The sequence below is a fragment of the Cucurbita maxima genome, unplaced genomic scaffold (assembly GCF_002738345.1).
Source record: "Cucurbita maxima cultivar Rimu unplaced genomic scaffold, Cmax_1.0 Cma_Scf00031, whole genome shotgun sequence".
NCBI classification, from domain to species: domain Eukaryota; kingdom Viridiplantae; phylum Streptophyta; class Magnoliopsida; order Cucurbitales; family Cucurbitaceae; genus Cucurbita; species Cucurbita maxima.
The window spans coordinates 135,492-153,013 of NW_019272047.1; the positions used below are offsets into that span (position 1 = coordinate 135,492).

The 17,522-nt window shown below is 33.6% G+C and overlaps 4 protein-coding genes across 6 annotated transcripts in view; 3 read left to right on the plus strand and 1 right to left on the minus strand.

Moving 5' to 3' along the window:
* Window positions 1–2,465: 2,465 nt before the first annotated feature.
* LOC111466558 (aquaporin PIP2-1-like) lies at window positions 2,466–5,813 on the plus strand. The gene is made up of 4 exons (XM_023111267.1): window positions 2,466–2,806; window positions 3,447–3,742; window positions 4,817–4,957; window positions 5,530–5,813. The coding sequence occupies exons 1-4, from the start codon at window positions 2,503–2,505 to the stop codon at window positions 5,635–5,637; spliced, it is 849 nt and encodes a 282-aa protein (XP_022967035.1). The 5' UTR covers window positions 2,466–2,502; the 3' UTR covers window positions 5,638–5,813.
* A 491-nt stretch (window positions 5,814–6,304) lies between these two features.
* Window positions 6,305–8,536, plus strand: LOC111466560. Its single transcript, XM_023111269.1, has 2 exons — window positions 6,305–6,708; window positions 8,242–8,536. The coding sequence occupies exons 1-2, from the start codon at window positions 6,435–6,437 to the stop codon at window positions 8,268–8,270; spliced, it is 303 nt and encodes a 100-aa protein (XP_022967037.1). The 5' UTR covers window positions 6,305–6,434; the 3' UTR covers window positions 8,271–8,536.
* Window positions 8,537–10,819: 2,283 nt separating this feature from the next.
* LOC111466540 (caffeoylshikimate esterase-like) lies at window positions 10,820–12,308 on the plus strand. The gene is made up of 2 exons (XM_023111240.1): window positions 10,820–12,153; window positions 12,192–12,308. Exon 1 carries the CDS (start codon window positions 10,941–10,943, stop codon window positions 11,931–11,933), a length of 993 nt encoding a protein of 330 aa, XP_022967008.1. The 5' UTR covers window positions 10,820–10,940; the 3' UTR covers window positions 11,934–12,153; window positions 12,192–12,308.
* Window positions 12,309–14,291: 1,983 nt separating this feature from the next.
* LOC111466395 (aminodeoxychorismate synthase, chloroplastic-like) overlaps window positions 14,292–17,522 on the minus strand; it is a 9,660-nt gene continuing 6,429 nt past the window's right edge. For all 3 annotated transcript variants that reach the window (XM_023111029.1, XM_023111027.1, XM_023111028.1), the window contains 3 exons: window positions 17,344–17,426; window positions 15,967–16,584; window positions 14,292–15,033 (listed from right to left, as the gene is read on the minus strand). In XM_023111029.1, coding sequence (XP_022966797.1) covers window positions 14,553–15,033; window positions 15,967–16,584; window positions 17,344–17,426 — 1,182 coding nt within the window. In that variant the 3' untranslated portion in view covers window positions 14,292–14,552. The remainder of the gene's footprint in view (window positions 15,034–15,966; window positions 16,585–17,343; window positions 17,427–17,522) is intronic.

The window sequence follows — 17,522 nt, forward strand, 5'->3', positions numbered from 1 at the left end:
AAACATACTTTCCTTAACGAAAAAATCCTGACAAACGAGCCATTTTCTTGCTCAATTTTCTTAATTCAATAATTACAGGAGCGAATGATTAAATCGTCGATTATGTAAACTAAACTTGACTTAAACGTAATTAACATATTTATGTATTTTTATTTTTAATGGAGAGTGGTTGGATTTTAAAATAATTTATATTATCCCATTTAAATTATAAAAATTAAGTTAATTATATTTTTCTAATCGAATAATTTAAAAAATAGAGTTACATACCCACTAATTTTAATATTATTATGAAATTTAAATATTTAAACTTTATAACTTATGACGTGTGAATATTTAATATTTAAGTTTAATGAAATTTTATATTATAGATAAAGAGATTTATTAAAATTATAAAATATAAGTGGGCTAAATATTTATTATTAAAATTGTAAACTCAAATACTTAAAATTTAAAATATGGGAAAAAATTAAATTAAAAATTATTTTAATAGTCTAACTTAATAAAAATAAAATAGTTAATTAGGGTTAATTAGTTAAAATTTAGCTCGATAGTAAAATTGTTGAAAATACTTTATTTATAAAAAATTTGGTAATCTTTCCGCTTTAATACCAAATATAACATTAAACATAGTGATTTGATTTTCGAATATTTTATTTTTCACATATTTTTTTTCTCAAAATTGCATTTTCACACATTTATAATGCATTTTATATTCTTAAAATATATAATTTTTGTACGTCAAATAAATTAAATCCTAAAATTAAGACCATCAATTAAATTTTAATTTTAAAATTATTAATTTGTAATTCTCAAACGTGTATAAGATTTATTTAAATACAGAAACATATAGAAAAAGATGCAACATTAATAGTATATACGAATTAGGTTAAAAAAAAATTTAGATCAGTACGACATTTCGAGTTGGTTGGGTTAGTGACCCGAACAACATGAATAAAGTTCATAACTCAACCCTCTATTTTCGAGTTGGATTGAGCCGAATTGTTCTTTTATACATTTTACAATAATAATTAAAATCTTATAAAATGCAATTATAATGTTCGTGACCCTATTTTTGGATTGAAAAAAAAAAAAAAACAATTGGTTGATAATAAATATTTGATTGAAAATTTTAAGATTCCAACAAGGAATGAAAGGTGCATTAGGAACTACAATAAACTATATATTAAAATATATAACACATTATTATATTTTCCAAAAATTAAATAAATAAAAGTTATTCTTATTCCAATCTAATCAATGATGAATATCATCGATTATGAACATTGAAAAAGGGTGATATTTTAAGACAAGTGCATATGGTCAAAGCATTTAGGAATCTGCTAATGTTTTCTTGCCCTCAAATTTAATTATTATTAAATTGCAATATTAGTCCCTCGACTCTCAAAATTTTATAAATTTAGTCTTTAAAATTTTAAAATATTAAAGTTTTATTAGACATAATATTATTTAAGGACTTATTTTTTAATGGGTTATTTAAAATATATGTTAATTTAATTTCAATATAGTTTTCTCTAATGTATTTTTATTAAAAATGATTAATTCTAAATTATCAAATAAGTGATGAGTAAAAGGAAGAAAAAAAAGGGGCGATTCGTTGCTTCGCAACTAATGCGCCACTTTCTTAACAAGCACATGAAAAGATGTTCAAATTTCCATTTTTTTTCTTTAAAAAAATCAATTACGAAATTATAATATATTTACATATTCCAAAATTAGAAAAATATATCGAATATTATTGTTTTTTTTAATAAAGATTTAATTTTACGAAAATAATAATAATAATAAATAAATAATTTTCATTTATAATTATATTTTATTTTTCTTTTATGATATAATGAAAATGTCTACATTTATATAAATACCCATTTGCTTGTAAATAAATAAATAAATAATTGCATTATTAAATTTTTATTAATTTGGTTTATTTAAAAATAATTATTAAAATTGAATACTGAATCCAACAAATTTAAAGAAATACATATTATTAAAGAAAATCAAATTAAAATTTAGTTAAACTAACCAACAAAAAAAACTAATTATGTTAATTTATAATAAAATATTTTAAAGTACTTATAATAAATATTATTTATTTATATAAATTTATGGCATTATTGTTATGATATTAGATAAACTCTAAATTTATAACGTTTATTAAAATTATAAAATTTAATTACTGATATTTAAAATATTTATCCACTCATGAAGCTTTTAATTTTATATATAATAAATAAATAAAATTTAAAAACTTATAATTAATGAAAAATATACTTAGCTTAAATAAAATGGAAACTAAATTATATATTTTTAAAAATATAATAATAGTTTCCAAAGAAAAATAATTAAAAGAGAAAAACACGTAGAAAATAATAAATTACTTCAACGACAATTCACGCCCACTCCCCCCTATAAATACCCCACCCTCCGCCACTCTTTTCCTCACCCAGGCTTCTTCACTCTCTCTCTTTTTCTCTCTGATCTCTTATGGCGAAAGACGACTTGACGGCGCGGGCGTTCTCCGGCAAGGACTACCAGGACCCTCCTCCTGCGCCGCTGATCGACGCGGCGGAGGTAGGGAAGTGGTCCTTTTTCAGAGCCCTGATTGCTGAGTTTGTCGCCACTCTCCTGTTTCTGTATATCACCATCTTGATTATTATTGGCCATAGTAGCCAGTCCGACCCCCACAAACTTGGCGGCAACGCTTGCGGCGGCGTTGGCATCCTCGGTATCGCTTGGGGCTTTGGCGGCATGATCTTCATCCTCGTCTACTGCACCGCCGGCATTTCAGGTTCCTAAATCATTAATTAAACATATATATCCATTTTAATGACAACAACAGAGCTCTATGAGAAAGATTATATAACTTCGTCCTGACCCACTTTTATATGTAATATGAAATTCCACGTCAGTTTGAGAGCGGAACGAAACATTCTTTATAAAGCATTTAAAATAGTAAGACTGACGACGATGCATTATGACCAAAATAAACCATATTTATTAGCAGTGAATTTAAACTATTACAAATAGTATCAAAAGCCTTGAATTAATGTGGAAATCTTTTTCCAATAGGGGTGTTTTAAAATTATGAAGTCGATAGGATTATATTAAAAAAAAATTAAAATTTTTGTTATAACACTGAGTTATATATATATATATATATATTTTTGCATAAAAAATATTTATTGATTTATTAGGATTTTTTAATTTTTTAATTTTTTTTATAGAAATTATATTAGAAAACTGAAATTATTCATTAATTTTTTTAAAAATTAATATTAAGAATATATATAAGTGAAAAAAAAATTATGTGAGAGACTCCATATCTCAATTATTTGCATAATCGAAAAAAGAAATAGGAGGTGGAGAAAAGCTTTTTTATTTATTTATTATTATTATTATTATTTATTTTTGGATGAAATGAACGGCAGGCGGGCACATCAACCCGGCGGTGACATTCGGGCTATTCTTAGCCCGGAAAGTGTCGCTGGTTCGAGCAGTGGCGTACATGATAGCTCAGTGCTTGGGAGCCATATGCGGAACGGGGCTCGTGAAAGCTTTACAAAGGGACTACTTCAACAAGTACGGCGGCGGTGCGAACCAGCTCGCCCACGGCTACAGCAAAGGCGCCGGCTTGGGGGCCGAAATCATCGGTACCTTCATCTTGGTCTACACCGTCTTCTCCGCCACCGACGCCAAGAGAAACGCCAGAGACTCCCATGTTCCTGTACGGTCTCCCTCCCCTCTATTTCCTTAAATTGCAGTTTAGTCCCTCCAACTTTTATATTTATGTCTCTGAGTTTTAAATATATTATTAAAAATTTTGAGAATTTCAAGATATTATGACGTTATATTTATGTCTCTGAGTTTTAAATATATTATTAAAAATTTTGAGAATTTCAAGATATTATGACGTCATAATATTCTTTACCCATATAAAATATATTATTAAAAATTTTGAGAATTTCAAGATATTATGACGTCATAATATTCTTTACCCATATAGTTCCTGTACGGTCTCCCTCCCCTCTATTTCCTTAAATTGCAGTTTAGTCCCTCCAACTTTTATATTTATGTCTCTGAGTTTTAAATATATTATTAAAAATTTTGAGAATTTCAAGATATTATGACGTTATATTTATGTCTCTGAGTTTTAAATATATTATTAAAAATTTTGAGAATTTCAAGATATTATGACGTCATAATATTCTTTACCCATATAAAATATATTATTAAAAATTTTGAGAATTTCAAGATATTATGACGTCATAATATTCTTTACCCATATAGTTCCTGTACGGTCTCCCTCCCCTCTATTTCCTTAAATTGCAGTTTAGTCCCTCCAACTTTTATATTTATGTCTCTGAGTTTTAAATATATTATTAAAAATTTTGAGAATTTCAAGATATTATGACGTCATAATATTCTTTACCCATATAGTTCCTGTACGGTCTCCCTCCCCTCTATTTCCTTAAATTGCAGTTTAGTCCCTCCAACTTTTATATTTATGTCTCTGAGTTTTAAATATATTATTAAAAATTTTGAGAATTTCAAGATATTATGACGTCATAATATTCTTTACCCATATAAAAAAATTGCCTTTTTTCTTCATTTTTTTTTACTTGTTCTCTTTCAGAGTTTAAAGGTTTAAATTTTCTGTATTTGTTATAATCCTTAATCCCTTGGATTTCGTGTAAGAATCTCCCGCTACCCTCCAAAAAAATCTCGCCCACGTGTCTGCCACGTCATAACGCCAACTTTGCTTTTCTTATTTATTTATTTTTTTTTAATTTTATGAAAGATATTGGCTCCGCTATCGATTGGGTTTGCCGTGTTCATGGTTCACTTAGCCACCATTCCCATTACCGGCACCAGCATCAACCCGGCTAGAAGCTTCGGCCCCGCTGTCATCTTGAACCGGGAAAAGCCCTGGGACGATCATGTTAGTATCTCTTACTTACAGTTTTATCTCGACTTACTTTCTGATTGGTTGAATTGATAATCCGAACAACTTAAATAGAGTTTACAATCTGACATATATTTTCTTTTTAGTAACCTATATTTTCTTTTTAGGTTAGATTCAAATGATTGGATTATTTTGTTATTAAAATTATTTAAAAAAATTTATAAAATACATAATACATTAATAACTAAAATTTTATAAAAAATTAACTATCACACATTCACAAGTCGATTAGAAATATTATATGATGTTTGGTTGTAACCCGTCATACAGTAATTTTAGAAGTAGGGTAGAGTTGAGTTGTAATCCTATTTTCACATTGGTTAGGTTGACCCAATTAAAAAATGTCAACTCGAGTCAACCGGTGAACTAACCCAATTTTTTTAGTTTTACTAAAATTTAACCCAGTCCAACCCAAAAATAATCTACCCAACCGACCCTTTATGATTTAGGTTGAGTAATCTGAGTTGGTCGGGTTCTTGAGTATGCAAAATATCATTACTTGTTTTAACTAATGTTAATGGGCCGGGTCGGGTTGTTTTTTTTTGTAGTGGATGTTCTGGGTTGGGCCTTTCATCGGAGCCGCCATTGCAGCGCTCTACCACCAGTTCGTTTTGCGGGCCGGCGCGGGCTCTCTTAGGAGCCACCCGTCCGTTTGATCCCATTTCAAAAGCCGAAACCCAGCATTTTCATATTTTAATTGGGGCCGTTTGTTAAAAAATGATTTATTTATTTATTATTATTATTTTTTACATTTTAATTTATCTTATTCATGTCATTGTATTTTATCCATTTGGCTTATTAATGATATATTTTTTTTTATTTGTTTGCATAATTACTAATAATAATTTAATTATAAAAAATATTATTTATAATTTATTGCATTATTTTGACTAATTAAAATTTGAAAGACGCAGCAAGTAATAGTTTTTTTTGAAGGTTCCTTTATACTTTATAATTATTATTAATAATTTAAGGCGACTTTTAAATTATCTTTAATTTAAAATTCCGATTATAGGTTAAATTATAAATTCGCCCTTATAGTTTGAATAATATTAAAATTTAGTTTTTATAATTTTTAACGTTCCAATTAGAAAAATCATCTAAAACTAATAATCAAATATTCATAGTCAAAATACCTAAAAAATAATAATTAACAATCAGCAAACAACTCACATGTTTAAAAAATATTTTTACCGTTAGTATTTTTATTTTATTTTTTAAAAAAATAAAGATATTAATAAAATTTTAAAATTTTAAAATATTTTTTATATAAATAAAGTTTGGAAATATTAGTTTTTTTTTTTTTTTTCTTTTTTTACGGTGTTTTTTTCTGCTTTCCCTCCCCACCTTCCTTCTCTGTTAAAGCCCCGTCGGTTCCACGACTTTTCTTGTTTCCTCCCTCCCACCGCCGGCAACCCTCCACATCGTTCTTCACTTAAATCGAGAGGCAAAGATGCATCTGTGGCCATCGACGAGGATCAGAGACTCTTTCAAGAGTGCTTATATCCAAAAGCTGGAATGGAACATCCACAGAATGAAAATCCAGAAGCACCAGCAGCAGCAATCTTCGAGCAAACAGAACTTGTTGGATAAACAACAATCTTCTGATGCCGATGTCGAAACTTCAGGGAAATCCAGTTCAATTTCTTTTGGTCATCGAGTTCTTGAATTCTGCTCTGAAGTTCTCCTGCTTCTCTCCTGTTGTTATTGCTGCTATTGCTGTGGAGGTGATTAATTCTTCTTTTCCCCTTTTTGAACTGTCTAGCTTTCTAATGAGGTTTTTCTGGAATTGAAGTTCGTAAATGTTGTACGATTATTTTCTGAAAGTCGCTCTTGCATAATTTTTCGGATTAGGTTTAATTTTAACTGCTGAAATGACTATAATAGCTTCAATAGTTTGGGCGGAGTGTTGCGGTTGCGTTTGGTTGTTGTTATGATTATATTGGAAAAAATAAGTTTGATATAATTGTAGGATTATGTTTTTGAGTTCAACAGTGATCTAATTTTAGAGTTCACTTTTTCTTTTGGCTCTGTGCTGATTTTAGAATCAGAAAAGTATTACGAATACCGTGACCTTTTAGCTTAACTTTTAGGGTTAAACGATGACCATATTTTCTTTCCCAGGCTTTCTTTAAGCTTGCACTAGGCTTGAAAGTGACACAGTTCTTAAAATTTCTTAAATCTTTTTAAGAGGAGTTTTGCAGTTTTGTGGCTGATAGGAGAGGTTCTTTGAGTAGTTTTCCTGTTTGAAATGGTATTTCGAGGGACGTGGAAGCTTTGAGTGCTTCAATGGATTTGTTTTAGATGGAGCTGATACTGAAAATTTGCACCAAAACAAATTTCTTTTTCTCCACGAAAATTCGGTTTCTTACCAAAAGAAACAAACAGCAAGCCTGCTTATACTTTCCTGTCAAAAGAAAAAACCTGCTGAAAGTATTTTTGCGTTGCAATTGTTATCTAGTTCTAAAAAGCAGAAAGATGAAGAGTTTGGGATTTTGTTCATTTGGCGAACTTCAATCGAATTAATGTTTGATATTGTGAACAGTTTTTTAGTTAGTAATGTTGCCGTTGATTCGATTAGTTGCAAAAGATGAGGGTGGACAGATTTCAGCAAGATATTTTGAATGATCATTGCTAAACTTATCTTGGGATCTAACAACTTAAAGCCAATACACCATAGTTTCAAACTAAATTATTATCAGTTAGTTTGAAGTTTTAACAAGTTTTCTACTCTGACACTGTATTCAATTATTGTTATACCCAAAAACTTTAGTTAATTGTCTTATCATACGGTCACTGCATGATATTTAAAGATGCTTTTCTCTGTTATAGTTGAGAATGTTTCTTCCCCATGTTCATCTGAGATAAGACTCCCCACACACACCCAATTTTTGTAGTAATTCCAAATTTGTTAGGCTTGGCAAGTTGGCTACTGTCTGCCCCGTTACATTTCTCTTCTATTACGAGGATGTGATGGTTAAATTATAAGTTTAGTTTTTAAACTTAAAAATGATTTAATTGATTCTTAAACTGTCAATTTTGTGTTTAAGAGGTCATTTACCTACAAGGTAATCAAGAGCTCGATAGACACAAAAAGTAAAGTTCAAGAATCTGTTCGACATTTCTTAGTTTAGGGACTTTTTGTGACTTAAGTTGTTTTGACCAAATATGATTCATGAAGAATAGAAAATGCATAGTGAAAGTGTGTGTAGATAGAGACTGAATTACAAACATCTGATACAAGCACCATGTTCTTGCAGCTTGCCTCTCCGAAGAAGAAGAAAATTGACGCTGAAGTTGAGGGTAGATGCTTGGAATTGATAAAGGCAACTAATTGATGCAGATGATATTTTCAGTATCTGTATTGGAGCCTCGTCATGAACAGGTAATATCGATGATCATTGGCATATATTGATCTCTTATGTACAGTCAACTTGGATTTGGATGCTGGACAGTTTGATATGTGGATTTGTTTATTTTAGGCTACACATTTGTAAGTACCAACACTATTTATTGACTTTTTCGGACCATACCCAAACTTAGATTTTTATTACCTATTCACTTTTACCATCGAATACACACTTTAGTAATTTATAGTCTTAGATTTCAAGAACACATAAGAGTGAGCTGACCCTACTTCCGATCTTAGTGGAGTTGTATGAGGTGAAAGCTTCAGGTACGGTTTTGAAGTCGAGTCTTTCCAACAATGAGATTTAGGGGTTGATATGGTGATTGGTTTAGGTAGAGCAATTAACCTACTATGTGCACATGAAAGGATTAGTGGGTGAAGAGGAAAAACATAGCCAGTCACGCAAGTGAGGTGAGGTTTGGAACCCTTTTGCAAAAGGGACGCCTGAGATAGGCTTCTAGAGAGATGAGGCCTTTTGGCATAGCCAAGTCAATTTGCTCGCCAACGCCATGCTTGGTAGAGCTATTGTGCGGAGGCGAAGAAGATGCATTTTATTTTTTACCAGTAGTCGTGCACAAGGTTAGAGGGAATAATATCTTTCTTCTTTCTTCCTTTATTTCCCATGACGACTAAGAATAAGTAAATCACAGATTTTACTTCGAATTTTAGACGTCAATAACAAGTCACAAAACCTTGATGAGAATGTCCAATGTGTAGAGAGTGAGTCTCACGTTGGCCAATTTAGGGAATGATCATGGGTTTATAAGTAAGGAATACATCTCCATTGGTACGAGCTCTTTTGGGGAAGCCCAAAGTAAAGCCACGAGAGCTTATGCTGAAAGTGGACAATATCGTATCATTGTCGAGAGTCGTGATTCCTAACACAATAGAGTTTAAGAGTCTCGTGACATTTGGTACTATTTATTATATCATGGTTGATAGATGAAAGCATGGGGCGACTTGTGAAAGTGTATAAGATCTCTTGACCAGGTTGAGATAGGGTTTATTATTATTTATTTTTGGGATAAGATTTTGAAAAAATCAATAGAAAAAATATGAAATAAAAAGACTACAAAACAAAATTGTCTGATAGAAAAACAAAATAACAGCCATTATCAATTGGGCCATTCAAGTTACCATGCATAGACCTTCGGTAGTACATGATGTCGATAAGCCATCAAATCAGATATCGATAGTACATGATTGCGAGTGAAGTATTAATGTATCGTAAACCACCTCATTAATAGAATTTTAACGGGATACCATTATTTACCAAACTCTTAGGCTCATTTATAGTACAAAGGAAAGGGAGAGGTAGATGTAAAAGTAAGCATAAGTAATTACTAACCATTACCTTCAAAAAAAATAATAATAAATAAATAATTCAAAGCAACACGATTGGGTATGTCATAAAAATCATGCCAAAACTACTTCAATTGTATAATAAAATTTTAAAAATTTACTTTATTTAACAAGTTGTTATTTTTGGGTTTGCTCATTCCAAGCTTTTTCCAAGGTTGGTTAGGGAGATCTTTTCGTGCATAAAAAAAATATTATATTACTCTCTTTAGATATGGGGTCTCACAAAAATATCCTTGAACTTTTAATGATATTTCTAAAATATAATAAATTTTAAAAAAATTTATTAATATTTTGACTTTTTTAAATTATTTTAAAAATATAAAAAAATATAATTATTAAATTTTAAAATTACTTTTAACATATTCCATCTTAATTTAAATTTAAAGGTGATAGTTAAGATTTTTAAAATGAGTATTAATTTTAAACACTATTAAAATTTTAAAAATATCTTTGTTGAAAAAATTTAAAAAATTTTAAATAGGTAAAAGTGTTTTTTTTAATGGACAAAATAATAATAATAATTGTTAAATGAAAGTGTCCCACCCACGTGTTAAATGAACATGACTCTCCACAATGGTATGATATTGTCCGCTTTGAGCATAAGCTCTCATGACTTTGCTTTGGACTTCCCCAAAGGCCTCATTCCTCGAGTTAGTATTCCTCACTTCATTCCCTAAATTAGCCGATGTCGGACTTTCATCATCCAACACCTCCCCTCAAACTCCTTTTTTCTTTTTGGAGTCCTTTGTTCGACATTCGAGGATTTTAGATGAACACGACTCTCCACAATGGTATGATATTGTCCACTTTGAGCGTGGCTTTGCTTTGGGCTTCCCCAAAAGGACTCATTCCATTTAGTATTCCTCACTTATAAACCCATAATCATTCCCTAAATTAGCCGATGTGGGACTTTCATCATCCAACACCACGTTGGTTAATTTAGGGAATAGTCATGGTTTATAATCTAAGAATATACTCTCTATTGGTATATCTATGCTCAAAGTGGACAACATCTACTATTATGGGAGAGTCGTGTTCCTCTAAGAATAAAAAAGAGGAAGCCCCAACTACCTTCCATATCCTCCATAACTACCAAAATCACATCTCTTTCACTCCCCATTCTTCTTCGCCTTCCCTCCTCACGCAGAAACCCTAATCTTTACTCTGTTCAAAACCTCCGACACCCAAATGCTTCACCCTGTGGAAGACGCCGACGAGCGGAGCCCCTTCGGCTCTCTCTCTGCCGACGACTTCTACGCTCGTCATTCCGTCACTCACGACTCTGAGTTCATCACCAATTCCAGAGGCCTTAAGCTATTCACTCAGTGGTGGATGCCTTCCGCTCCGATTAAGCCAATTGGAGTTATCGCCATCGTCCATGGCTTCACCGGCGAATCTAGCTGGTTTATTCAACTCACCGCCGTACACTTCACTAAGGCTGGATTTATTACCTGTGCCATCGATCATCAAGGTCATGGATTCTCCGAAGGCCTTCAATACCACATACCGGATATTAACCCTGTCGTCGACGACTGTATTTCGTTTTTCGACTCGTTTCGTGACCGTCACGCGCCGTCGTTGCCTTCCTTCCTCTACGCCGAGTCGCTCGGCGGTGCGATTGCGCTTCTCATCACGCTTCGGCGGACAGACGGCTCGCGTCCGTGGAACGGCGTGGTTCTCAACGGCGCGATGTGCGGAATCAGCGCCAAGTTCAAACCGCCATGGCCACTGGAGCATTTTCTATCACTAGCCGCCGCTCTGATTCCGACTTGGCGAGTGATTCCCACGCGCGGATCTATACCGGAGGTATCCTTTAAAGTCGACTGGAAGCGGAAGCTTGCGGTGGCGAGTCCTCGGCGCGTGGTTGCTCGTCCACGCGCGGCGACGGCGCAGGAGCTCATGAGAGTTTGTAGAGAGTTGCAGGAGAGGTTCGACGAGGTGGAGGTTCCGCTTCTGATAGCACACGGCGGCGACGATGTGATCTGCGATCCGGCGTGCGTGGAGGAGCTTTACCGACGGGCCGCCAGTAAAGACAAGACGCTGAAAATATATCCAGGTATGTGGCACCAGTTGATTGGAGAGCCTAAAGAGAATGTGGAGCTTGTTTTTGGGGATATGGTTAAGTGGCTCCAAAGTAGAGCCGGCGGAGGTGGTTCTACGACGGCGGCCGGAGAAGAGTGACCTGCCGCCGAGGCTGAATCTCTTCTCTGATTTAAATAAATGTTAGGTATGGAAAAGTAAGATTCTCGTGAAATTAGCTAAAATAAAATTATAATTTCTAATCGTCGTCGTCGTCGTCGTCGTTCATCTCCTCCCTCTGTCTCTCCCTGTTTCCCAAATCTTCCGTTTTCCTGACACGAAGCAGCTCTGTTATTGCTTTCATGTGTCATCCTCTGTCTCTGTTTCTATTAAGATATGATATTTGGAGATTCTTAACAGTTTCTGTAACAAGGAATTTTAGGGGTTCAATTAATCCAGCCAATTTGTTGACAAATTTCGGGGTATGGCTTCGAAATTGAACCAATATTGTTAGGCCGATGCTCATTTCTCTGATAATGGCATGATCTTCGATGTGCAATTTTGTTTGGATTTTTGGTGTTTCCTCTTCGATATTATTGTTCTTCGGTATGAGATGTTTTTTGGAATTGTTGTTTGGCTATGACGATCAGAAGGTTTTGGATACCGAAGCAGGGGCTCTTCGGTTATGGAATGGATGCCTGAGATTTTATCCCCGGCTGGAAGTTCAAGCTGATGCCATTAATGGCATGTGGGGATGAAGATCAATAGGCATTCCGAGTATTACTCGATAGCGGCTGGATCGAGATTGTTGGATGATGAAAGTCCCCGCTAATTTAGGGAATGATGATGAGTTTATAATAAAAAATACTCTCTCCATTGGAATGAAGTGTTTAGGGAACCCCAAAGCAAAGCCATAAAAGCTTAGGTTGACAATATCAGAACATTGTGGAGAGTCGGATTCGAGATCATTCTCTCTAGATTTAAAGGTTAGGAATTAGTAGTTGTCCGCCCCCATTGAAACCGCCTCCCCCAACAGAGATGAGTAACAATTGTAACTAACCGGGCTTGGTTTAGCCCATTAACTTTATTATATAATATATTATGGCCCAATCTTAATTGTTAAAACGTCAAAAACGCCGCCGTTTTGAACATTTGTTGTGTCTCTAATAGAAAGGTATAAAAAACCCTTCCTTTGTAATTTCATTTCCCACAATTGGGAATCTTCCTTCTCTCTAAACTCCTCCTTCTCTCTCCTCTCCATAATAATAATCCCCATGTCTTGCCTTTACATCTCCACCAACGTTGATCTGGCCGGAGCGACTCCGTCGCCATAACCTCCGTCGTCTCCTCCATTATTGGCAACCTCCATAGTCGTAATTACGTGCGAATTCAGGTACCACAATATTCGTGAGAAAAACATCCAACCAGCTTGAGGTTCTCACATCATCGAACCAGAGTCGTTTCTGTTATGTTCTCCCTGTTAGGATTGATAACAGTTGTTAGCTCTGATACCAATTGTTAAGATCGCTCAACAACGCACACACTTAATCAAGTAGAGAGAAAATACAAGGAGAAATAGTTTTATAGCTTTCATGTAAAAGAGGATGAAACATTTTTTTTCTTTTTTATAAGAATATGGAAACCTCTTCTTGGTAGATACGTTTTAAAATTGTGAGGCGGATTGCAATTCATAACGGGCTTGGACAGTTACAAATAGTATCAAGTCAAACACCGTGTGATGTGTTAGCGAGAACACTCAGCCTCCAAGAGAGGTGTGAGATCTTACGTTAGTTGGAGAGTAAAACGAAACATTCTTATAAGGGTGTGAAACTTCTTTCTAACAGACGTATAATGGGTAAGCCGAAAATGAAAACTCCAAAGAAACTATTTAGTGAAGTAGCGAATAAAATAAAGATTCAGGAAAGGAAGGTATCGGAAGAATGATGATGAAATCAAGTATTCCAAAGACGGAAATAAAAGAGGGGAAGGAAAAGCCTCAAAAGGAAACATTTTCCCTAGTATTTCCTTGTTAAATTTTAGCCCTTTTGAGGTTCAGGTTTGTATAATGAACATGTTTATTGAGTTCCCAATATTTGTTGTGAACATATACATATCTCTCCAATAGCATGATCAAGTATTTTCAATTAAGATGTTTTTTAGGCAAGGGTAAAAGCTTGAAAAGGCCCTTATTTGAGGACCGATTGTTGTCATAGGTGATAGTCACTTATTTCATTGAGTTCTCGATATTAGTTGTGAGAACAATTCCATGCGTACAAAGATGTGATATCATGAAAAGGTGGTGGTACAATTCTCATATACACAAATAGACAATTTACTCCTCGCCCTAACCTAAACCCAAAACCCATGCTCACAAATAAGTAATTACTATAATTTCTATACACACCAATAGGTAAATGTCTCACATCTTTGCATAATTTTACTACACAGATAGGTAAATACTATGATTCCAACACACAAAGACAATCAACTCTAGTTAATATGCATACAAAAAGGTCCCACGCAATCCAAATTCTTCTGTACATTGCAAGCACATATCAGCTAAGTTTGATCCATGGACCAAACCACACAAATAAACTCTTTCTAGTTATACATCAAAACAACAATAATTGAAATTTTATGCAACTGAAAGAGTTTAGATCAAAACAATCAAATAAAACTCACTTAGGTATGCTAAAAAAAAGAAAGAAAAAGAAAAGAATTGTGTAAATGAATGATGGGATTTTGGAAGGCTATGGTGTTGTGAGGTAGAAGGTAGAAGTTCTAAGAAAATTCCATAACAGCTGTAGAGGGAGCATGTGTTTTCAATATCATTTCTTCATATTCTTCAATAGGATCTGAGAGAGCAATAATAGCTCCTCCAGCTCCAATGGAAGCTTCATCTTGATGCAAAACAACTGTTCTTATCACTATATTCAGATCAAATGTTTGGTTGTAGGAGATATAACCCATGCAACCCGAATAAATACCTCGAGGACAATTCTCAATGGAGTCGAGGAGCTCCATAGACCTCAACTTAGGTGCTCCAGTCATTGAACCACCAGGAAATGCTGCTTTTATACACTCAATGGCACTTACATTTTCCTTTTTCTTGCCTCGAATCGTGCTCACCATAGTATGGACAGTTGCATATGATTCTATGTCCATGAGAAGTGGAACATGAACCGAACCCGGTTCACACACACGACCGAGGTCGTTCCTTAGAAGATCAACGATCATTAAGTTCTCAGCTTGGTTCTTTTCACTGTGTTCAAGAAAAAGTAAGTGTTAATTTACAAAAAAGCTAAGATCATTTTATTACTTTGGCTTATGAGGTATCTCATAAGACTGAGTTTTTTTTACCAGATTTCTCAAGACTGAATTACAGTCGAATAAAAGGAGTATAAGGCAATTGAAAGGTACCCGAAGTTTCTAAAAGTGAGAGAAAATGATGTTAATGTACAAGGAATGAAAGCTACCAAGTATTTGTTACTAGCATAGAACATATTTCGAGGAAAATAAACTAAGATCGATTAAAATTTTATCTCATCATATTTAAATGCATTCAACCACAGGAGATGAAGAATTGATTCACTAACCAACAACAATCATGCAATATAAACTTCAAGAAAGATGTGAAAAAAATATTGTTCAAATTATTGTTGCAATTCATGCCACATTAAAAAAGAATTAAGTTTTATTTATTCTTGGATGGTTACAAATTTAGGTGGATGCTAATCTAGAGTAATTGTGTATCTTTAATGTATTTTAAGACTTCTATTTACTTTCAGATTACAATTACATAGTGACTAATTATAGTCATAAAATATGGATGTTACGACTCTTGAAAGCCTACGGAAGGTCAAGGGTTTCATTTTGAGTCTATATAAGCCAAGTATGTTGTCTTTGTAAAGAGACTTGAAAAATGTAGTAAAAAAAGCATTTATGCTTTCCTTTAGACAAGGGTGAAGTTTCTTTACAATTTTATGTAATTTTAGGTTGCATTTTAGAATTATACAAGTTTGACATGATCGATCTTTCTTGTGGGTTGTTCAAATCTCAAACAAGAGTTCTTACTTTAAGATATTCGATCAACAAGGTAATCCGAATCTTACTTTCGGGTAATTCCTTATTGGAAAGCTCCTATTGTATTTAACTTGCTAGCATGGTTTTTCAGTACTAAATTTGAAGAACGTACCTATACTGTAACTGCATTTTGAGTTGTTCATCTTCCGCTGTTGTCACTCCTCGCTTTGTAGTACCTTTGATGGGTTTCGCTTCCAAAACACCATCCCTGTTTAACTGTAGGAACCGTTCTGGTGATGAACAGCAGATGCATATATCTACTTTTGAGAAATTTAGCAAAGCTGCATAAGGTGCCGGATTTTTTTCTCTGAGCTTGAGGTAAAGTCTCAGGGCATCAATTTCCCCAATTTGTTTTCTAATTTGGGTTGTGAGGCACAACTCGTAGCTCTCGCCATCTTTGATGTATTGCTTACACTTTTCAACATCACTTATATATCCCTCTTTTGATTTCTCGGCAACAAAGTCCACCTTACACGGTGTAAATGAATCGTGGAGTAAACATTCTTCAATTAACTTCTCTGGAATGGAAGTTTTCAATTCCATAAGCTTAAGCTCGGTGTCATCCAACCATGATGTTGAAGTATTACATTCTTCATGTATGGATAACAAGTAAACATCATCCGAAGAGTGATCAACGACCAAAAGATTGTCAGCAAAAAAAAAACATGCATCTGGAGTCCTGGACTTGTGTTGGTTGTACGCTGCACCACATTCTACTTTGAGTTCATATCTACAGAATATAGAGCGTTTATGTTAGCATCTACGGAAAAATGTTATCTCTTAATTAGCATTGCGGCTATTGGGGAAGATTTAACGTTTATGTAACTGTTTCATAATTTTATTTCAGAAGATGCAGAATTTTTTATTCACCGTTCATATAAACTCCAGCATCTAGAATAACAAGCTGTGAGCGAGACATCTGAAAGCATATCAAAATGCATAAACCCATGCATAAAGTTATCTAGCACCCACTACATAAGAAAGTTTTGGAGTTTTAGAACTACAGTTGGATGGTTTCAAAATTTTCAAATTATAGTTGAATTGAAATCATTATTCAGAAGCCTAAATTTGTTTCAGAAAGAAACTTCTAATCTGATATACTAGGAAATAACTTCAAAAAAGCAGGTACACATACATGCTTTCATTAAATTTTGTCATTGAAACAAAAAAATGGTCTAAAAATAGCACTTCTTGGTACGATTTCTGATTCTCAAGGAGCTTTTGTTGCAGGAAGACAGATTTTGGATAAAGTCCTTGTTGCTTCCTCATTCACAAATTATCCCAATACTACACCCAAAAATCAGAATATAACCAAAGCATGAATAATTAAACCATGAGGGTAAACCTCCCTTATATAGTGAAAGGACCAAAAAGTCAACCTCACAGTACAACTTTGCTGAATTGTGAAGAAGCTGAAACTACCATAATTGTAACATGGCAAGTGAGTGCGAAATAATTTAACATTGTTATACTGATAGTAGTCACTTACCCAAAATAGCCAACATATCCACCATGAAAGTCAAATGGAAGCCCTTCATAGTCTTTCCTTTCGTATTGAAAAGATGAAAGGTCCTATAAAATTAAGGATTGGAATACTTTTTTTAGCAATAGCCATCGATTGATATGCGCATATAAGATATAACCCAAAAAAAAAAAAAAAAAAAAAAA